This window comes from Xenopus laevis, chromosome 8L (genome assembly GCF_017654675.1).
Source record: "Xenopus laevis strain J_2021 chromosome 8L, Xenopus_laevis_v10.1, whole genome shotgun sequence".
NCBI classification, from domain to species: Eukaryota; Metazoa; Chordata; class Amphibia; order Anura; family Pipidae; genus Xenopus; species Xenopus laevis.
The window spans coordinates 126705275-126721004 of NC_054385.1; the positions used below are offsets into that span (position 1 = coordinate 126705275).

At 37.5% G+C, this 15730-nt stretch overlaps 1 protein-coding gene across 1 annotated transcript in view; it reads left to right on the forward strand.

Annotated features, from left to right (window-relative positions):
* Nucleotides 1–9400: 9400 nt before the first annotated feature.
* LOC121397216 (high affinity immunoglobulin gamma Fc receptor I-like) overlaps nucleotides 9401–15730 on the forward strand; it is a 36928-nt gene continuing 30598 nt past the window's right edge. Inside the window, exons 1-2 of the mRNA XM_041573606.1 lie at nucleotides 9401–9473; nucleotides 10034–10294. Of these exons, the coding sequence (XP_041429540.1) occupies nucleotides 9461–9473; nucleotides 10034–10294 (274 nt within the window). The 5' untranslated portion in view covers nucleotides 9401–9460. The remainder of the gene's footprint in view (nucleotides 9474–10033; nucleotides 10295–15730) is intronic.

Sequence of the window (15730 nt, forward strand, 5' to 3'; positions counted from 1 at the left end):
CCTGGTGTGCACCTTTTTCTATGGATTCTGGATAATGCAGCTTTTCTAGGGTAGCACCCAGGTATGTGATTTCTATTTTTGAATCTCCATTGGATGGTGTGCGTTAGAACTTCGAATCTATATATATATATATATATATATATATATATATATATATATATATATATATAAGATTTTAAGGATATTACAGTTGTGCTCATAAGTTTACACACCCTGGTAGAATTTATGATTTCTTAACCAATTTTCAGAGAATATGAATGATAACACAAAAACTTTTCTTTCACTCATGGTTAGTGGTTGGCTGAAGCCATTTATTGTCAAACAACTGTGTTTACTCTGTTTAAATCGCAATCACTACGCAAACTACCCAAATGACCCTGATCAAAAGTTTACATACCCCAGTTCTTAATACCGTGTATTGCCCCTTTAACATCAGTGACAGCTTGAAGTCTTTTGTGGTAGTTGTGAAAGAGGCTCTTTATCTTCTCAGACAGTAAAGCTGCCCATTCTTCCTGGCAAAAAGCCTCCAGTTTGAAACTGATCAAAAGTTTACATACCCTGGTGATTTGGCCTGATAACATGCACACAACTTGACACAAAAGGGTTAGAATGGCTATTAAAGGTAACCATCACCTGTGATCTGTTTGCTTGTAATTAATGGCTGTGTATAAAAGGTCAATGACTTTCTGGACTCCTGACAGACCCTTGCATCTTTCATCCAGTGCTGCACTGATGTTTTTTTGGATTCTAAGTCATGGTGAAAGCAAAAGAATTGTCAAAGGATCTGCGGGAAAAGGTAGTTAAACTCGATAAAACAGGAAAGGGATATAAGAAAATATCAAAGGAATTGAGAATGCCAATCAGCAGTGTTCAAACTCTAATTAAGAAGTGGAAAATTAGGGGTTCTGTTGAAACCAAACCACGTTCAGGTAGACCAACTCATATTTCAGCCACAACGGTCAGAAAAATTGTTTGGGATGCAAGGAAACCCCCACAAATAACTTTAGGTGAAATACAAAAAATACCGAAGGAAGATTTGCACTCATTAGCCCGGAAGCTGGGCATGGTACGTCCTTGGACATTACAACATGACAATGATCCAACACAATGCCAAGTCGACCTGTCATTGGCTACAGCAAAATAAAGTGAAGGTTCTGCAGTGGCCATCTCAGTCTCCTGACCTCAATATCATTGAGTCACTCTGGGGAGACCACAAACGTGCAGTTCATGCAAGACAGCCCAAGAATTTACAGGAACTGGAGGCTTTTTGCAGGGAAGAATGGGCAGCTTTACTGTCTGAGAAGATAAAGAGCCTCATACACAACTACCACAAAAGACTTCAAGCTGTCGATGTTAAAGGGGGCAATACCCAAATGACCCTGATCAAAAGTTTATATACTGGGTATGTAAAATTTTTATCAGGGTCATTTGGGTAGTTTGTGTAGTGATTATGATTTAAACAGAGTAAACACAGTTGTTTGACAATAAATGGCTTCAGCCAACCACTAACCATGAGTGAAAGAAAAAGTTTTTGTGTTATCATTCATATTCTCTGAAAAATGGTTCGTAAATTCTGCCAGGGTATGTAAACTTACGAGCACAACTGTATATAACAGGCACAACATTTAATGCTGTTGTTGTTGCATGTGTTCAACTACATAATTTCCAATGTATGTAGTGATGATCGAATCTGTCCCACTTTGCTGGAAAATTTGAAAAACTGTGAAAAAAATTGTGAAAGTGAAAAATTCACAAAACGCATTGAAGCCAGTGGGTGTCAACAGCTCCAAATGCATTAAAGTTAATGGAAGCTTTTTCTTATCACAACTTCTTTTGTCTTTGCAACTTTTTTGTCCAAATGCATTATTTTGTATTTTGTATACTAAACATAAACATGAACTTACTGCACCACAAGCCTAATCAAACAAATGATTTCTGCTTTCAAAGTTGGCCACAGGGGGTCACCATCTTGTAACTTTGTTATACATCTTTGCAAGACCAAGACTCTGGACATGCTCAGTGTGGTCTGGGCTGCTTAGGGATCTCCATAAATGATCAAAACAGGACAAGTCAAATAATATCTGCCAGAAGCCGATACAGCAAGACTGATTAATAATCAGAATATACAGACTGCACTGGGTTCTGAGTTGTCATGTAATCTAATGTGGATTTTATAGTTTTTGTATTGTTTAATAAAAACTTTCTCCAACTCTGCAGAACCAGTGGCTGCAGCAAAATAATCCTCCAAATAGAATCCCATTCTACCTGTTTTCATCTGGATCCATGAGCGTTGTCCCTGCAGCTGGAGTTGGAAACATTAAAGAGGAAGTAAAGGCAAATAATAAAATCCAATACAAATCTCTACACAATCACCTACTGCTCTACAGGCAGGGCCGCTCCTGCCCTGAGGCAAGGTGAGAACAAGGGGTGGCAAAAAGCCGCCTCTTATAACTTTAAGAGTCAAATTTCCGGGTTTTAACCCAGAAATTTGGCTCCGCTAGTGCAAAGAGTGCAATTGCGCTCAATGCACTAATGATGCTGCCCCCTTTTGACCCGCTCCAATGCTGACTTTTAAGCGTGGAGCGGGAGAGAGGAGGTGCCATCTGGGCTTATGCTTCAGGCGGCAGCAGCTCCAGATTTGGCACTGTCTACAAGGAAACAAACAACGCTGCTTGAGTTCTGCATGGCTGGGAAGTAAGGCTGAGGGCTCCCCCTGCTGGTTGAAAGTATGATCGTTTGCCTGCAGAACAGTTAGGGACTCTCAGGTTTATTATGAAAATGGTACACAATTTTTACTGGAGATAGATTTCTTTTTCATTAAAAAAAGTAAAAATTTTATTTTATTTCTTTGCTTTTACATCCCCTTTAAGTCAAATCATGTAAACATTTTTGCCTCCAATAAGGATTAACTACTGTATATCTTAGTTGGGATCAAGTACAAGCTACTGTTTTATTATTACAGAGAAAAAGGAAATCATTTTTAAAAATTAGGATTATTTGGATAAAACAGAGTCTATGGGAGGTGGTCATTTTGTAATTCTGAACTTTCTGGATAACGGGTTTCCAGATAACAGATCCCATACCTGTATATGCTTCAGAAAGGTTATTTAATATTAAATCAATGTTATGTCAACTAGAGCAGAAAAGGGTGACAATGTATGTAATTTTTGCATATGCTAGTTTATTTAATAAGTTTGTTACATAACCAATTTTTTTTATCATTGCAGATCCTTCTGTTTTTAATTCTTCATTAGTGGTTACCCCAAGAGCATTACTTATACAAAGTTCTCATCTTGCTATCCTGTTTTAAAAAAAAAAAAAATTTGTTTTGATATACAACATTTTTTTTGATAAAGTAATAATAATAATAATATAATTATAATTTAGATACTGATAAAAGACATTTTAAATACTCATCAGCTATTTCTTTTGTTTTTTTGTGAGCAAATAAATTATACACTATAGGGTTTCTATGATATTTTTTTAAGAGATAACATTTTTTTCTAGGTTTAATCACTCTTTCTGAATTATACGTACCAAAAATACATTTACAGTATTAACAGGAAATGCTGAATGACACCTTTTGTGACTCACAAGTTTTTTGACTAATGGTCAAAAGAACGTTTATTTGCCTGATAAAAGTTGCAGATATGTATAGGTCTAAAAACTGTGTGGTATACAGTAGTTAAAAAGTTTTAAAGGATAAGTAAACCTTTAAAATAAGTGAATATAATTTGATGAGAGTGCTATTCTTAGCACTTTTGTAATTTACATTGATTCTTTATTTATTTAATTCCAAGATTAAGGGATACATGTACTGTTAATATGAATGAATTTTGTTACAACAGCTGCTGGTCAGTTTCCCACCAGTCTGACCACCAAGTAGTCAAGGAAGTTGTCATAGTAGCATAGTAACATAATACGTTAGGTTGAAAAAAGACACGTCCATCAAGTTCAACCTTTTAAGTCTATATATAAGCTGCCTAACTGCCAGTTGATCTAGAGGAAGGCGTAAAACCCTTTTGAAGCCTCTCCAATTTGCCTCTCCAAAATTCCTTCCTGACTCCAAACTAGTCCCTTGGATAGAAAGAGGCTGCTCTGATGTTCTTCTGCTTAGGAAAAATTTAAGAAAGGTTTCTAAAAAATTTTAAGCAGAAATACAGAAGAGCAGATGAGCGCAGCCTCTTTCTTTTTTTTTAAAATTAATTCATATTAACAGTATATGTAGCCTCAAATATCCCGGGATTAAAAAAAATAATTAATGTGTAACTCTATAGTAAATTGAGTGGCACTATTCTGTAACTATGAACTTTACTCCAATATTTTGCTATGGATGAGACCTTATTTCTCAGGGGATAAACCCTCGCAACGGTGTTGAGGCAGGGTATAGTGCAACTGTAAATAGGTGCAGAGTACAATAATTGAGCACCAGTGGTTCTTGTAACTCAACCAGAGAACATATTTATTGAAAAGAATAACCCACAAAGGAGTGTACATAAAGATCAATCAGGAACAAGGAGCAACAGTGGATAGGCATATCCTCACAATCCCCAATGGTCAGTATTAGTCCCTGCAGGAAAGAGAACATACACATCAGCATTGTAGGTACACCCAGCTTTCAGCCTTTTCCCTAAGTGGAACCTGAGGGGAATCTCTACAATCCCTAGGTCTGTAGACTTAGTCCCTACTTCTGGGCAATTAGTACCCAGCATCTTAATCCCACTCACAATCCTCGTAGGAGACTTGAGCTGCTCTGCTAAATAACCTCATTTCTAGAGTATCCTTACTAGACCTGACCTGTCTAGGTTCCATGTTAACCAGGCCTGCCTCCTCAGGCTAGAGCTTGCACAAAATGGACCATGAGCACATGGCATATGGCTGCCCAGGACTTTACACTGTAGCACAGTGCCATCTACTCAACACTGGTTGAACTGTAGGGTGTATAGCTCAAAGCAGGATAAGGAAACAGGTCTCCCTCCTAACTGTATTTTAGGACCTAGTTTAGGAGTCTATAACACTAGGGGAATGCATGCTAAATAATACTGGGAGACTAATTTACAAGTCCCCTACAGATATACATTACAAAAGTGCTTAGAATGATCCAGATCAAGTAGAAAAAGACTTTAACAGGAAGTACAATGTGACTTTTGATACATTTTGATAAATCTGCTTCATAAAGTATGTGGTATCCAATTAAAATATTTAACCAAACAATGAGATTGGCACTCTCAGGTCTTAAATAAGTTAAAAGTTTTTATTTAAATAGGAGTCTTTTTGTCCCGTTGGGAGGTATGCAACTATAACACACAGATATGCTTAACAGAGATGATACCACAGCTCTCGAATGACCTTTACAGCAGGACTACAGAGTTCTGCATGTGCTCTAGCACTGTGTGTTTGTGTCACTGTATACAAATGTGGTTATATGTTTCACTTGTACACCGCAGTGACACACTTACCCTTTCTTTTGATTTCTCTGTTATATTCATTGTTTATTAATACAATTGTGTTTAATATGATGTGTTTAAGAATGTATTTAGTAAACTATGCACTTGTAAAGTCCTGGGCGCCTGGCTTGTTGCCATTTTTACATTTATAAATGGCTATTTTAGGTTGTGGGCTTATGGGTTTGTTTGAGATTTCTTGCTGTGATCAAAACATTGATAACCACCAATGAATAATTTCATTAATTTATAAGTCCAATTTTTACTATATGTACATACAATTCATTCACAAAACTTCATTACCACTATGCTAATTCACTAAAATGCAAAACTGCGTCCTGGATTCCGAATGCTGGCGGCTTTTCGCTAGCGTTTCTTCGGCAGTGCGAGCGTTTCAAAGTGAAATTAGGATTGTGTTCACTTCTGCTTAGCGAAACTGCATTAGTCCTCTTACTCTTAGGTCAATTTGAATAGGGCAGGTACATATACTGTAGGTCATATATATGTCTTTATTAGAGATGTTGGTGCAAATGCTTGAAGTGGCCACTTTTTATTACAAATGTCCAAGGAACCTGAATAAAGACAAAAAAAGATTCTATAATGCCCTACACATGAGCCCACCTTAAAATGAATGTTACATGCCCCTCAAATGTCTGGGGAAAAATGTTAACCTAAAAAAGTTTAATAGATAGGACTTTTGCAGGCAATTCCACATAAAAAATTAAAAGTCACCAAAGTTTTTACAACTTTAATGCATTTTCGGCAGAAAGGATATTATAGAAGAAGATTGAGGAAGATGTAGCTTCATTTTAGCAGTTCACCTGGTCTGAGGTGGCGAAGGAAACTCTGCCGAAAGAGGTAACGTTAAATAAAATTCTCACTTTACTGACTTTGTGGAGTAACGACCATTTGTCCGAGCGAAAAGTCGCCTGGTGATAGAGTGCGAATGAAAGGTAGCGACGGTCCCGTTCGCTTGCAAATTGTCGCCTGCACCTGTTAGTAAATTGGTGATGTCCCTGCGAATGGGATATCTGGAGAAAAGTTGAAGTCGAAGGATTTACCGCGAATAGTTCGATCGAATGAAAAATCGTTCGATCGAATGATTAAATCATTCGAATCGTTTGATTCTTCGACCTAAAAATTGTTAAAAAGCCTATGGGGACCTTCCCCATAGGCTAACATGGCACCTCTGTAGGTTTTAGGTGGCGAACTAGGGGGTCGAAGTTTTTTTTAAAGAGACAGTACTACGAATGGTCAAATAGTCATACGATTTTTAGTTCGAATCATTCGATTCGAAGTCGTAGTCAAAGGTCGAAGTAGCCAATTCGATGGTCGAAGTAGCCAAAAAAATAATTTGAAGTTTTTTTTATTCTATTCCTTCACTCTAGCTAAGCCCCCAATATTTCCAAGTCCAAAACAATTCTCTGTTAGACTCTTACTTAAAGGAAAACTATACCCCCAAAATGAATACTTAAGCAACAGATTTATAGCATATTAAGTGGCATATTAAATAATCTTATCAAACTGGAATATATATTTAAGTAAATATTGCCCTTTTACATCTCTTGCCTTGAGCCACCATTTCATGATGGTCTGTGTGCTGCCTCAGAGATCACCTGACCAGAAATACTGCAGCTCTAACTGTAACAGGAAGAAGTGAGGAAGCAAAAGACACAACTCTGTCTATTAATTGGCTCATGTGACCTAACAAGTATGGTTTGTTTGGTATGTTTGTGTGCACTGTGTATCAGACAATCCCAGGGGGCGGCCCTTATTTTTTAAAACTGCAATTTTCTATTTATGATTACCCAATGGCACATACTACTAAAAAAGTATATTATTATGAAAATGGTTTATTTACATGAAGCAGGTTTTACACATGAGCTGGTTTATGCAATATCTTTTTATAGAGACCTACATTGTTCAGGGCCGGGCCAAGGGGTAAGCAGAGTAGGCACGTGCCTAGAGCGCAAAGCTGGGGGTAGGCGCCAGGCACGTACCTCTTCTGTCGCCTACCCCTAGTCCGGTCCTCTCTCTGCCAGACTCGATGTGCTTTTTGTGTGTTTTTTTGCTCCTGCGCAAACATGTCCGGTGGGTATCCCTAGGGCGCCTGTGCGGCCCGGGTTCTGGGGTATAGTTTTCCTTTAGCACTATCTTAGGAAGGGGTTTCTCTGCCTCTCTCCAGTCACTTGTAGCCTTCACCAAAACTTCAGCTCAGCGGGGAAACAGTCTCCTTCCCAGCTACTCACACACACAACTCCTTTTGACCAGACATCATGTCTCTCTACAATCTACATGCACAATTTGTGTAAAATGCAGTTATTTTGTTATATTTTGTTGGTGCTGGAATCAGTTATTTGAATGAGCTCTAATACTGCTAGGAAATGGATAAGATATAAGATATATTGGATCTAACTGTCAATGAATATCTGACACCCAACTGCTGCATGAAGACAGAATGAAAATAAATAGATGTTGAGAGAGGGATAGTGAAGATAAACTTGATTATTTCAGAAATGATGCATACTATTTAAATCATTGTATTTCAGTATGATGAAGCTTATATTCAATTTTTATTTTCTTGATAGTTCCCCTTCAAGTTTCAGAACCTTTGTTTCAGTAAGAAACCAGAGACTGTGGTCTGAGGTGCCAAAATCGTGACTGTCCCTCTGAAAATGCGACAGTTGGGAGATATGATTTATACATATATGTATGGAATATATTATCCAGAATGCTTGGCACCTACTGTAGGGGTTTTAAAGTCATGGGCGGCATTCACTCATTTGGATCACTGAAGGCTTTTAAAAACACATAAAAAAACCAGTAGGATTGTTAAGCCACCAATATGGATTCACTTTTAAGTACAATATGGACTTTATGGTAGGTGGTTTTTCTGTAAGTTTCTGGATAATACAGTAGAACCCCCATTTTACATTTCTATGGGACAGAAAAAAATATGTAAAATAAGGGGAAAATGTAAAGTCATTGCGTATTGGTGGGGCCACAAAATAGGGTGTAGAATGAAAGAAAACTTAAAATCAGGGGATATAAAATTGAGGTTTCACTGTAGATCATATATCTTACTGAAAACCAGGGTTTTGAGAATCTTTTATATTTTTAGCTCCTCTACTTTTTGTTTTACTTTTTCATACTGTATATAATTGTATTTACCAAATACATTTTTCCTAATCTCATAATTAAATATTAGTTACATTTTATAATGTAAAATAACAAAGTTTAAAAAGCATATATTTACTTGTTTTTCCTAGATTTGACAAGTGATAAACTCAACATGGTGTCATTCAACATGATTTTTCAAAAATTAAATTTTTGTTTTATTTTAAATTTGAAAAATCTCAACATCTGGCTAGATTCAAATGTGTGCTTATTTGTTAAAAAACACAAGTCCGGAATATTTAAAACTATTATAAAAAACATCAATTGAAAAATTGTTTGAATTTGCCAATTCAACTCCCATTGCCTTTTATATGAACTTTCCAGATTTCAGATGCTAAAAAAAAAAACCAAAACCTGCGACAAACTTGTGAGAATTTTTCTAGTTTACTTTCTAGTTTATGTTTATTTAAGAGAAACTGCAAAAGAATATTGTGCATGGTTTTTCTCAAAAAAAAGTCACACGCCAGCAAGAATCACATTTTTCCATTCATTTGCAATGAGGCTAAAAAATTTAATGTTTTAATGAACTGCTAAAATAAATAATAAATAAATGTGTAAATAAAGCTGTTAGAAACAATTCCCATTAACTCCATCTAAACTTCGCCAGCTTTTATTTGCTGTGTTTTTTCTGGTGAATTTTTTCAGGTTGAGTTCCTAATTTTTGATACCAAAATACTTGAATTGGGGTAAAAAATTAGTTAGAATATTGATAAATCAAAAACTGTAAGGAATGCCTGTCAAATATGAAGCGTTTTAGTGTAAAGACATATTATTATACTCAGTTTATACTGTATGTTGTGCCTGATAAAAATTCTCCTTTTTTTGCAGCAGTTTCAGTTATGGAAAGTAAAGGTGAGAATCTCAATGTAAATACTAATCACACTAATTGTCCAAAGGAAAATACAGGTACATTTATGGAGTTCTCTTTGATTCTATAATTTTCCTTCCCAATTTATCTGTTTCAATTCTATACATCTAATGCATGTGTCATGGAAGTACATAGTATGAAAATCAGGCACAGGACTTTCAGTTATTTATGTGGTAGTCGTGATAGTAGGAAATCAGCTTGTCAATTGGGCTATCAATGCTGTCAATTGGGCTATTTATTCATTTATAAGTAATACTCTATCCTATCATACAACCAATTGAAATGATGGTGATTATTGCCACTAAAGATACACAGAATCCATGATTAGGATGAGTCTGAGCACTTTTTTTTGCAGAATTTAGATTTGGTTGAATCAGAAATCTGAAGATTATGCAAATATTCTTTGATTAATGTCAAATTTCAATGTGTAAATTTAATTGAAGAGTTGATATTTGTTGAAAAATTCTGGATTTGGTACATCTAATTACTCTAACTACTTTTAATACTAAGGTGCAATAAAATTGCAAAACCTTTGTCTTTTCAGGAGCTTTGGTCAGACCTGTGGTTTCCTTCTCACCAAACTGGGCCACAATAGCTAAGAATGACTCTATAACTCTCATATGTAACGTGAGTTCTACTTCTCTACTAAACCAGAGATATTCCTGGTACAAGGACAATGAGAGGATAAAGGGAGAGGAGTGGAGCTTTAGAATTGAGAATGCAGAAGAGAAGAACAGAGGGAATTACCAGTGTCAGACTGGAACCAGTGAGAGAAGTGACCCGGTGACACTGAACGTTACAAATTGTGAGTTTTCCGACTTCCTGACTTCTCATACTTTTACAATAATAGTATATACAATACTATTCGTACAAGCAGATTAAACAGTATAACTATTGGGATAGTGTGGATGGATGGATGGATGAGGAACATGTGCCAAGAACATCTATATGGAAGTGCAATCAGTGGGTTGGGGCACAAGTACCTTTAATGGTACCAAATGACTGCATCCAATTTTGTGGAACTGCGGACATAAGCATCCAGAGTCTGAAGATTATGTATCTAGAGTCTCAAGAATACTGGCAAAGACTTACCTCTGGAATAATATGCCTGAATTCCTTCACAGGGAACACTCTCAGAACTTCTTCATGAACGAACTCTGTTCCTATGTGTTAGGGTTTGAATTCTAAACTTGCAGGAAGTGTGTTTTGATCTTGTAGTTCTATGGTTGAAGGAACTTTTTTTTCCTGGTAATGCTAATGGCATTATTACAATGTCTGTGTGTTTTTGTTTTGTTGCACTAGGAAAAACACAGAAAAATAGCCATTGACTATTTAACCCTTTAAGTGCCAGCAGAATTTCACATTTTGGTTACGCGAAATGCCAGTCGTTTTTGAAACATTTTGTGCTCTCTCACTTTAGGGGCATTTTCTGAGGAGAAACCTATAGTTTACCTAGGAAAACTATACATTGTTTTTTTCGGTAGAAACTGAGCTTTCTAAATCTGCCTGAGTTTTCATGTATTTCCACCATTTCATTTTAGGGATGAAAATCCAACTGATTTGGAAAGCCTTATGTCTCTCGAACGTGCGAATACCAGATATGTATAGTTTTAGGGAGATTTAGGATTTCTGTACAGCAAAAACTCCCGGCAGTATATTACCGAATTTTGAAAGCACTAAGGCAGAAAACGGCATGCTTTAGATTCCAAGGCAAAAAATCCTGAAACTGTAGGTTTACCCCAGAAAACCATACATTTTTGAAAAGTGCACATTCTGCCGATTACAAAATGGGTCACTATGTCTCTCTACTCCCAACTACCAAACATAAAAGCTTGTCTGAACATAGCGGTTTTTCAAAAAAAAATTCAAAATTCTGAAAAATCATTTCAAAGGTTTTATTTTGCTGCTCCGCATATCCCAAACTATATTAGGTACCAAGAAAAAGCACCTGAAATATGATTGCCAGGGGTCCACTGAACAGTTTGATACCCATTATGCATAGGTTTACCAAAGTATCTGGCATTTAGAGACACCAATATGAAGTTAGCACATCCAAATTGTTCAGGACTTTACTTCAGCTACTGAGAAATCAACACATTGACTGCATTTTTTGTGGGGTAAAAACACAGAAATATATGTTTACCCCCCAAACCCATATATTTTTGGAAAGTACACATTCTACTGAATCTAAAATGGGTACCCATGCCTTTCTGCTCCAAACGACTGAGTCGCAAGGCTTTCCCAAAGTTGTCAGTTTTGGTGAAATATCTGAAAATTGCCTCAAAGCTTCAACTTCCCAGCACCATATCACCCATGTGTCATTACGTGCTAAGAAAAAGCACCCTAAATATGATTGCCAGGGTTCCTCTGAACATTTTGGTGGCCATTGATCATAAGTTTACCAAAGTATCTGGCATTTAGAGGCCCCAAAATGAAGTTAGCGCATACAAACAGTCCCGTGGGTAACTTCAGCTAATGAAAAATCAACACATTGACTGCATTTTTGTGGGGTAAAAACACAGAAATATATGCTTACCCCCCAAAACCCATATATTTTTGGAAAGTACACATTCTACAGAATCTAAAATGGGTACCCATGCCTTTCTGCTCCAAACTACTGAGTCCCAAGGCTTTCCCACAATTGTCGTTTTGGTGAAATATCTGAAAATTGCCTCAAAGCTTCAACTTCTCAGCACCATATCACCCATGTATCGTTATGCACCAAGAAAAAGCACCCTAAATATGATTGCCAGGGTTCCTCCGAACAGTTTGGTGGCCATTGTTCATAGGTTTACCAAAGTATCTGGCATTTAGAGGCCCCAAAATGAAGTTAGCGCATACAAATTGTCCTGTGGGTAACTTCAGCTAATGAAAAATCAACACATTGACTGCATTTTTGGGGGGTAAAAACACAGAAATATATGTTTACCCCCCAAACCCATATATTTTTGGAAAGTACACATTCTACAGAATCTAAAATGGGTACCCATGCCTTTCTGCTCCAAACTACTGAGTCGCAAGGCTTTGCCAAATTTGGCGGTTTTGGTGAAATATCTGGAAATTGCCTCAAAGCTTCAACTTTCCAGCATCGTATTGTCCATGTATCATTACCAGCATAAAGCATCCTAAATATAAACATAGAGGTCTACTAAACAGTTTGATGCCCAATGTGCATCGATAAACCAAACTATGTGGCGCACAGAGACCCCCAAATGACAATATGCATAGACATTTTCACGGCTGACGCTGCTGCAATATAACCACCCGGTGTGTGTATTATGCGACATTAGACCACCTAAAAGTACAGAGACCCCAGAAAACCATATATTTTCAGAAAGTACACATTCTGACGAATCCAATATGGGTAAATAAGTGTTTCTACTGCAAACTGCCAAACTGCAAATCAATGCTGAACGTAACGGTTTTTATCAAATTTCTGAAAATTGTAACAAAGCTTGAATTTTACCCCATTATATGCCCCACATTTCGTAACTTATCAGCATAAAACATCCTAAATATAAACGCCAGGGGTCTACTGAACACTTTGATGCCCAATATGCATAGATATACCAAACTATGTGGCGCACAGAGACCCCCAAATGAAAATAGTGTATATACATTTTCACGGCTGACGCGCTGGCTGCTGCAATATAAGCATCTGGTGTGTGTATTATGCGACATAAGACCCCCTAACAGTACAGAGACCCCAGAAAACCATATATTTTCAGAATGTACACATTCTGACGAATCCAATATGGGTAAATATGTGTTTCTACTGCAAACTGCCAAACTGCAAATCAATGCTGAATGTAATGGTTTTTATCAAATTTTTGAAAATCGTCACAAAGCTTGAATTTTACCCCATTATATGCCCCACATTTCGTAACTTATCAGCATAAAACATCCTAAATATGAACGCCAGGGGTCTACTGAACACTTTGATGCCCAATATGCATAGATATACCAAACTATGTGGCGCACAGAGACCCCCAAATGAAAATAGTGTATATACATTTTCACAGCTGACGCGCTGGCTGCTGCAATATGAGCACCTGGTGTGTGTATTATGCGACATTAGACCCCCCCTAACAGTACAGAGACCCCAGAAAACCATATATTTTCAGAAAGTACACATTCTGACGAATCCAATATGGGTAAATATGTGTTTCTTCTGCAAACTGCCAAACTGCAAAGCAATGCTGAACATAACGGTTTTTATCAAATTTCTGAAAATTGTCAGAAAGCTTGAATTTTACCCCATTATATGCCCCACATTTCGTAACGTATCAGCATAAAACATCCTAAATATGAATGCCAGGTGTCTACTGAACACTTTGATGCCCAATATGCATAGATATACCAAACTATGTGGCGCACAGAGACCCCCAAATGGATATATAGTAGATAAAATAAAACAAAATAAGGCAGTAAAGAGTGAAATGCAAAAAAATCCAATAAAACCACAAAAATCAATGTTTTTTTTCCAGACTAGTGTTATCGTCCGTCAGAATCACAGTTTGAATATTTTAGCTGGGCCAAACAGGTTATACGGCTAGAAACAAGTGAACACAACATATGCAGAGCTGAAAATGCAATAAAATGGCTAAAAATTCAATAAAATGGCTAAAAATGCACCAAAATACCCAAAATTGCAATATACTCACCGAAATAACATACAAGAGGTATTGCACAGTACGGTTAGCGAATACGCTATTCGTAATGGCAATAAAACATTTTTTTCAGCCAAAAAAGAGACGATGCGATAAGAAAAAGCGATAAGAAAAAAAAAAAAGCCACAACGCCATGTATGTGCGTGTGTACAAATGGTAAATTACATGTTATGTGCGCGTGTGTGCGTGTGCACGTGTGTGTAAGTGCAGTGAGTGTAAGTGACCCCCCCAATCCCCAAAAATGTATGTGTAAGTGTGTGTAAGTGTGAATCTAAGTGTGTATTACTGTAATAAGTGTGTGTTGGTGTGTTTGTGTGTGTAATTGTTGCACTAACCTGAAAAAGTCGCTGGAGACTGTTGCAGACGATCAGGAAGAGCCCCTGGAAGAGATCTGCGACGTGGTTCCTGTCTCTGTGCTGTGGGGGCGGAGATCGACGGCGCAGTGTAGGCTGCAGCAGCAGGACACTTAAGTAACACGTGCCTGCTGCTGCTTTTGGGCCCCTGGGCGATCGCGCCCCACTGGCCACTCGATCCCCTGCTCTGCTCGTTGCCTAGGGGCAGGGGATCGAGGAGGAACGGAGCGAGCGGCTCTAACAGCCGCTCCTCCGCTCGAGAACCCGGAAGTACTGCAGAACGTAGAATCTACGTTCTGTGGCATTTCAAGTACCTTTGCCACAGAACGTAGATTCTACGATCTGTGGCATTTAAAAGGTTAATTGTCAAAACATTGCCATTTTCTGATTTTTTCCATAGTTTTGTAACGTTACATAGTTAGTTACATAGTTAAATTGGGTTGAAAAAAGACAAAGTCCATCAAGTTCAACCCCTCCAAATGAAAACCCAGCATCCATACACACCCCTCCCTACTTTTAATTAAATTCTATATACCCATATCTATACTAACTATAGAGTTTAGTATCACAATAGCCTTTGATATCATGTCTGTTTTTTTGTTAAACAGCCTAAGTGAGCAACAGAATGGAAAAATGATCAAGGACAGGCATGGGTCAAGAATAGTTAATCAGATCAAGAGCAAACCTAGGAACTATCTTAAAATAGACCTACCTTGGGCAACCTGAAAGGGGACTGGGCGCCTTTAAATATTTGAACTTTGCAATGATATGTGGCGTGCCAAAATAAAAGCACATGCACAGGTGGCGAACACATCAAGATTGACTGGCGAGTGAGTTGAGAGGAGGTGGGCATCCCTGCTGCCTCCCAGGTAATATTACACATCCCTTTTGGTTGTTACAATGACTGTGACTGTGTAAGGTCCAGGCAGAACAGAGGAACTGGTACAGTACTGATAATGTTCTAATGCTCTAAAGATATGAACCAAGTTTGTTTATGAAGAAGTTCAGAGAGTGTTCCCTATGAAGGAATTCAAGGATAGTATTCCAGAGGTAAGTCACAGTCAGATACAAAGGTTTATGAAGACAGATAGCAGTTGGTGCAGCCCAGAATGTACAGTGAGAGAAGTGAGGAAATGTAGTGAGGAGCAGAGAAGTGAAGTGCTATGAATGTTATTAGAAGGATACTGTATGTTATCCTTTCCTAACAAGCAACCATGA